The 7100-nt window shown below is 37.3% G+C and overlaps 1 protein-coding gene across 1 annotated transcript in view; it reads right to left on the bottom strand.

Moving 5' to 3' along the window:
- The window catches only part of LOC107549027 (PH-interacting protein-like), a 28548-nt gene that overhangs the window by 8694 nt on the left and 12754 nt on the right, over positions 1-7100 (bottom strand). The window contains exons 11-19 of the mRNA XM_016229929.1: positions 6218-6408; positions 5851-5956; positions 4905-5036; positions 3830-3921; positions 3508-3721; positions 3128-3148; positions 2777-2780; positions 2358-2469; positions 141-202 (exon numbers count right to left, since the gene is read on the bottom strand). Of these exons, the coding sequence (XP_016085415.1) occupies positions 141-202; positions 2358-2469; positions 2777-2780; positions 3128-3148; positions 3508-3721; positions 3830-3921; positions 4905-5036; positions 5851-5956; positions 6218-6408 (934 nt within the window). The remainder of the gene's footprint in view (positions 1-140; positions 203-2357; positions 2470-2776; positions 2781-3127; positions 3149-3507; positions 3722-3829; positions 3922-4904; positions 5037-5850; positions 5957-6217; positions 6409-7100) is intronic.

Genomic DNA, 7100 nt, shown 5'->3' with positions numbered 1-7100 from the left:
AAAAAAATATATATATATATATATATATATATATATATATATATATATATATATATATATAAAAATTAGATATTAATTAAATGGACAAATCAAAGTTATTTTATTCTAATGACAGCTGTAGTAATTGAGATACGTCATACCTTCATTGGGAATCTCCTCCATGTCCCATGGGCTCATCTTTTCTGTATCTCCATTATCCCAGCTGCATCGCACAATAACACAAAGCTGTCAATATTGTCATCTACTATTACACACAAAAAAAATGTTTGCAACACCACACTAAGCTCACTATAGTTTCTAAACCTCCAAATAAACCATGTTTAGTCTTAAATTTAGTCGAAGAGGGGGTGAAGTTATGGAGCAATTAGCTGTATATCAATTCTTGTCTTTCCGTCCCCAAATTTAAGACCTCTTGAAATCATAATTAAGACTTTCTTGTACCATTTAAGACTTTTTATGGCCTTAAATTTGGTACAACTAAATTTAAAACTTTTTAAAGACCTGTGAAAACCCTAAAAGATAAATGTGTAAAATAAACATACTTTAGATGAAAACTTGATTCTGTAATCCTATTACAATACTTTTCACAAATAAAGAAATATTTTAAAATATATAAATAAAAGGAACAAACACTGTAACTAACGGGGAAGTTTGTGTGCACTGGGAATCTTTTTTTTTTTTTTTAATAAAGCCAAGGTAACACTCATTTTACATACAGCACACAGTGAAAATGACATGAATATGACAGTGGACAAAATGGATAAAGCGCAGCACAGTTTGAAATCCCAAGTTTAAAGTTTGTCGATTTATTAAATTTGCACGGACCGACCGTCACACAGAGTACATGCGATCATACAGGATAGAAATGCACACTTCACAAGATCTCACAGCTGAATTCGACTAAGTCTGCAAGGTTTGTGAAATTAAGGGAGCGTTCACACTTGTAGTTCGGTTCTCTTGGTTCGTTTGGTCCGGACCAAAAAAGAAAACGATACATTTGGTCCTGGTCCGCTGAGCGTTCACACTGGCATTTTTGACAGCAAACCTAAAGATACCGAACCTAAAGGCATAGTGATACGTTCATAACCTGATTGGTCGGGTTGAATGACATATATTTCGCGACGGAACTCACCAAACACCCCAAACAAAAGTGTGTTCGACTTAAAGCGGCGCTGCACAGACCGATCGGTGTCTCATTAACAAAGTACCCATTCACCGATCGATCTGCAGCGCCGCTTTGAGTAGAACACACCTAATGCCGTCTGCTGGACTAAGCACGCTCATTGCTGCGTGTACTTATGATTATATTTTCACCACCTGTGAACTCATGGAGAGCTCAAAAACAGCACTTTACCTCCTTGATGCTCCACGTTTGCCCTCTGCTCATTTTGTTTTGGATACACCGCTCGTTCCACGTCGTCAAATCATGTTGCATAGCGTCGCATCTTGTCATTACTTCCTGTTTTTGGTTCGTTTAGAAGTGTTTGGTCCGTGTTGCGTTCATATTTCATTCGAACCGCACCAGAATTCGTTTGGAAGCAGACTGAGACCCATCTTTTTAGCAGTCTTGGTCCGCTTGTTTGGTGCGCACCAAGGTTCGGATGGCAGCGTTCATGCTTACTCAAACAAACTGCACTAACAGAGCAATCGCACCAGGGTTCGTTTTAATCGAACCAAACATGACAAGTGTGAACACACCCTAAATGTTTATTAGACATTCAACGGTTTGTTTAAATTATATAAATGCTTATTTGCTGAATGCTGGTTCATGAGAAAGTATTATAATGTTTGCCTTTGTAATACTAATAATATAAAAACAATAGTTATAATATTTTTTTGTATGCCATTTAATTCCTTTGTTTAACAGTTCTATCTGAATCTTAGACAGACTTCTATCCGTATTAGGCCGAGCACTGTGCAATTTCTGCGCGATTTCAGCAAGGTACCAACTCACACCGTACGAGTACATCGCATGTGATATAAAGCCAAAGCTCACGATTTATGTGCTTACACTATACGTGTGAAATACTCGGGTTGAGCAAACTATGACACCATGTATGGACGATAGCCAGAGATATCTTCAAAAAAGCATTGAAAGGATTGGCACTGTAATAGTCATCAATGAAAATAAGAAAAGCTATATTTCAGACAAGGAAATTCCAAAAACATCTTTTTCAACACAAAATACTTTAGTTCTGTTTATTCATACGTATATCGGCCTTGGCAATATATCGGTCGACCACTAATAGGGTGTACTGATTGTGGTCTCATGGCTTCAAGCCTGGTTAGGACACAATGTAACAATAATTGAATTACTCTACAACACGTGTAAAGATGTGTAGACACAGAGAACTGACCAGACATTGTAGCACTGGAACAGAGAGTCTGGATATTCGGCCTGGTAAGGCTCCTGACTCTCAATCATACCAAACCACCAGGCATCGTCTATCACTGCCCGGAAACGATCACCTGACAAAATAAATCCATCTCAAATCAGACACAATTACGCATGCTCATCAACTCTGTATCAGGTACAAGCAGTCATTAACAGAAAGCAACAAATTAAGTTTAAAAAAAACACATTACAAATACAATACATACAGACAATTAGTTGAATATCTCTACTATTAAAATAAAAAATGTACTAAAATTTTTAACTGTTAAGTAACTTTAAAATATTTTTTTAACTGTTTAAAATTTTTTTTAAAAATGCACAAACACACACATATACAGTATATATATATATATATATATATATATATCATGACTTTCACACAAATCTGAAGGTTAACTGAAACAGAGTCAATGGAATTTAAACAGTTACCTTTATGTCCCAAGAGTTATTCTTTGTTTTAATTAAATGATAAAAACAGATTTCAACATTAATTCATTAAGTAATTGCTACTTTTCATTTGTCAGTGGATTTTCTTGTCTCAGATGTAGACTTTTTAGAACCATGATGACCTCATCAAGAAGTAAAATAAACAAAATATTTGAACTTTTATTACATAAAAATTAGTCATATTTTTACTCAAATAAACACTGATGACTCAGCTATGGCATCATTTTCACCACAACCAAATATTTGAGTTAACTGAAACAGTGTCAATGGAATTTAAACTGTTACCTTTATGTCCCAGGAGTTATTCTTTGTTTTAATTAAATGATAAAAACAGATTTCAACATTAATTCATTAAGTAATTGCTACTTTTCATTTGTCAGTGGATTTTCTTGTCTCAGATGTAGACTTTTTAGAACCATGACCTCATCAAGAAGTAAAATAAACAAAATATTTGAACTTTTATTACATAAAAATATGGTGGAAATGACATCTGTTCATAACGATTTACGGAAACAAAAATAAAAACAGAATGACAGAAGTCTCCTTTGACACATAATTGCAGTATTGAACATTGTCAATGGACAAATTCAAGAAACAAGTGAGCTTGATAAGCATGTTTTAAGGGAGGTGTCCATAGCTGAATTAACACACAAAGGACCACTGACCTTCCGTTTCTCTTTTGGTTTCTTCTTCTTTGGTAGTGCTCCATCTTTGTCCTGCTTTTCTTTCCTCCTCTCCTTTTTGGAGTCTTTTTTCTTCTCTCCATCTTCTTCGGAGCTGCTGGCATTTTTCTTCTTTTTCTTCACGCTGGTCTTCTTGGGCGGTTCGAGGTTTATTCCAGCATCTGCTGTCCAGTCTGAGTAATCGCTGGAGTAATCGCTGTAATTATAAACAGACCCAGCATATATGTGTGGCTCTGGCTGAAGTATGTGTATGTCAAATATACGGCACTGTGGCATATGAAGTTTGAGGGTAATGAATATTCACCTGGAACTGCTGTTATCATCAGGCCAGGGTTCTTTTTTCTCTCTCTCTTCATCTGAAGATTCTCTGCTCGGAGGTCTTGCTTCGGTTTCACCCTAAAAAATGAATGAAGATTTCCACACTCTTTTAATGCCATTTTCAGAACACACCAATGGTTTCAACATAAGATTTCAATATATTTTACATTGGAAATTTGGTTTTCAAATCAACACACCAAGTCTGATGTCACTACTCCAGAAAATTAATTTTATAATTCAGCATTTTTGTCTTGCTATATTATTGGTTAAGAAAAAAAAGCCTGTTCTGAAAAAAAAAAGCCTGTTCAAAAAAAGTGTTAATCTGTTATTACTCGTTCTATAGATTGAGAAACTTGCTAAGGATGCAACATTGACACTATGAATGGACCACTCACACTTCTGACAGAGATTTTAACACTACAGATGGAACAACACTTTAGACACAATGGCAATAAAAAGCCAATCACCACAATAAATGAAACAATTTCAGTTTTAAATGTTCAAGTCAACATGAATTTAAAACTGACCCTATGTACTTCCGTAATACACATTCCTGTATAGTGAATGATTCATCTATGACAGTCTTTTAACAAAAGGTAATAACATGCCATGCCTCTGAAATAGAACATCCCTTTTACATTTCAAACATCTGTCATACGGAAACCTTTTTTCCTGATTCAATCAATTCCTGATGGAAGTCCCATACATTTTTCTCTTAAATCATCCTCATGTACACTACCTGTAATAGTTTGGGGTCAGTAAGATGCAGCAAGGATGCATTAGGATGCATTAAATATATCAAAAATGACAGTGAAGCCTTTCATATTGTTACAAAAGATTTCTATTTCAAATAAATGCTGTTCTTTTGAACTTCATATTCATCAGCTTTGCCATCAGACGAATAAACTACATTTTAAAATATATTCAAATAGAAAACAGTTATTGTAAACTGTAATAATCCTATCAACCCCAAACTTTTGAATGGTAGTGTAAGTCCATTAAATGGGCAGTTACATTGACTTTACTATTCCATAAAGGGACACTGCATCTTTTGACAGTACCTCAGAGGCACTGTGTTCTTCCTCGTTGGGTTCACTCTGACGACTCGTTTCCTCCACGGCCAATCGTGTATGGTAGTTATGCTGGTTACCCTGGTAACGACGCCCCTCCTCTACAGAATTTTCTATAGCATGCTGATATGAGAAATACACACTTCAGTACACATACTGCATTTAATTTGCATGTTAAACAAAAACAATGGCTTTAGCAACATGTCATCAAGATACATTTATGGCGCTTTTCCACTGCGTGGTACGACTCGGCTCAGCACGGCTCAGTACAGTATGACAGCACGGCTCGGTTTGCGTTTCCACTGCAGTACAGTACCGCTTTAGAGTGGGCGGGATTATTCATATGTCGTTGCATCGCCTCTATTGCCGTGACTCCTGAAAAAAAAATGCATTCCGCGTCGCCCCATCAAGCTCGCTGGATCCGCTCCTCTGCTATCAACGAGAGGAACGTCTGTACTTCCTCAACAGACAACGAAACAGCCACTTTTTGGTTGTTAAAAAAGGTGCGCTCGTTCAAAACAGTTCCTTCACTGGCTGGGCTGATTTAAATCTAGCGGTTCTGTTGTGTTTGTGTCGCAGGTTCAGTGACGCAGGGAGTGACGATTCTCTCCGGCCAATCCGTGATCAGCAGAGTTTACACGTCACGTTTTGGTAACGGTACGGTTCGCTTGGAACCTCAACCGAGGTTTTACTAAAGAAAGTACCAGGTACCAGGTACTGTACCCAGTGGAAAACCCCCCAAAAGTGAACCATACCGAGCCGTACCGTGACATACCATGCAGTGGAAAAGCGCCATTAGTTAGATATAAAAGTTTGGTGGCGTACAATGCTGTATGATGCAAACAGTACATTTCATCCAATCAAATAGTGAGGCAGACTAGTTCATCCAGATTTTTTGTATATATTTTCAAATTGATGATCAGATATGATAATTCACCCGGTTTTCTCTGTGGTACTGGCTGTGTATGCTGCGTCTCCTCCTTTCTGATCTGTAGATGCTGATTTCCTCCTCTCCTTTAGCTGTACGCCAGATCTCCTGCTTACTGCATTCACAAACAGACACATAAAAGCATCAACAACACCGTCTAACTGGAGCAAACTGCATTACACTGTTAGAAACAACAGAAAATTCAGACATGATAAGGTCTTGTTTGAGTAGCAGGTGCCTGTGAAAATATTACATCGTTTGCCTTACATTTTTCAAATCCTTTCTGCTTTTTTCCAGGTTTAACATAGCTTTTGAAAGCTAGATTTGCAGTGCGGTCTAAGACTATTGGCGTCCACACTATTTCTGTGTGTTTTACCATGCTACAGCTGGTGATAGTTCAGGAACAAGGACCCGTCGACTCCAGGCCACCAGGTCTCTCTCGGTGGCGATCTCACTGCGTGGAGCATTACTGTGCATCTGGCGAACACCTTCGATCTGTCCACTGCGTCTCAGACCCACGTTAGGTGGAGAGGAGACTTCTGTGGGAGAACTGACGGATCCTACACACACAAACCAGACATGCAATCAGCATCAACACTACTGTCAACAGTATTACAATCACCCCCCCACCGGATAATAGAGGTCATCTGATGACATTTTTATACTTTACAGGTTTGTAAGGCACTATTCTTTATAAAGTCGCTTTGGAAAACATGAAAAATGCAGACAAATTACATTGTCTGGCTTTTCAATGGTTTTAACTGTAGACTGTTGAATGCATGTGTGAATTTGGTAACACTTTCTATGAAGCCCGTATTTATAATACATTATAAGGGTATTCTATAATACATTATAATGAATGCATAATGCATTATAAAAAACCTTATAATATGTTGTATCATCTCATGAATATTCATAAGAACAGTTTTAATATATTATAATATTTACTTATTTGTGGTTATAGCTTTTAAGATTATGATGATTTGTAACACAATGAACACGTTGCATCCACTTTTACAATGGATTACGTTGACTGTGGACTTCAGAAAACACAGTGGACCAACACCAGCAGATGACATGGCAGCCCAAATCATCACTGACTGTGGAAACTTCACACTGGACTTCAAGCAACATGGTTTCTGTGCCTCTCCACTCTTCCTCCAGACTCTGGGACCTTGATTTCCAAATGAAATGCAAAATTTACTTTCATCTGAAAAGAGGACTTTGGTCCACTGTGTTTTCTGAAGTCCACAGTCAAC

This window comes from Sinocyclocheilus grahami, unplaced genomic scaffold, assembly GCF_001515645.1.
Source record: "Sinocyclocheilus grahami isolate Dianchi unplaced genomic scaffold, SAMN03320097.WGS_v1.1 scaffold361.1, whole genome shotgun sequence".
Taxonomy (NCBI): Eukaryota; Metazoa; Chordata; class Actinopteri; order Cypriniformes; family Cyprinidae; genus Sinocyclocheilus; species Sinocyclocheilus grahami.
The sequence above is the reverse complement of the archived record's forward strand: the minus strand, read 5'-3'. Positions and strand labels throughout refer to the sequence as shown.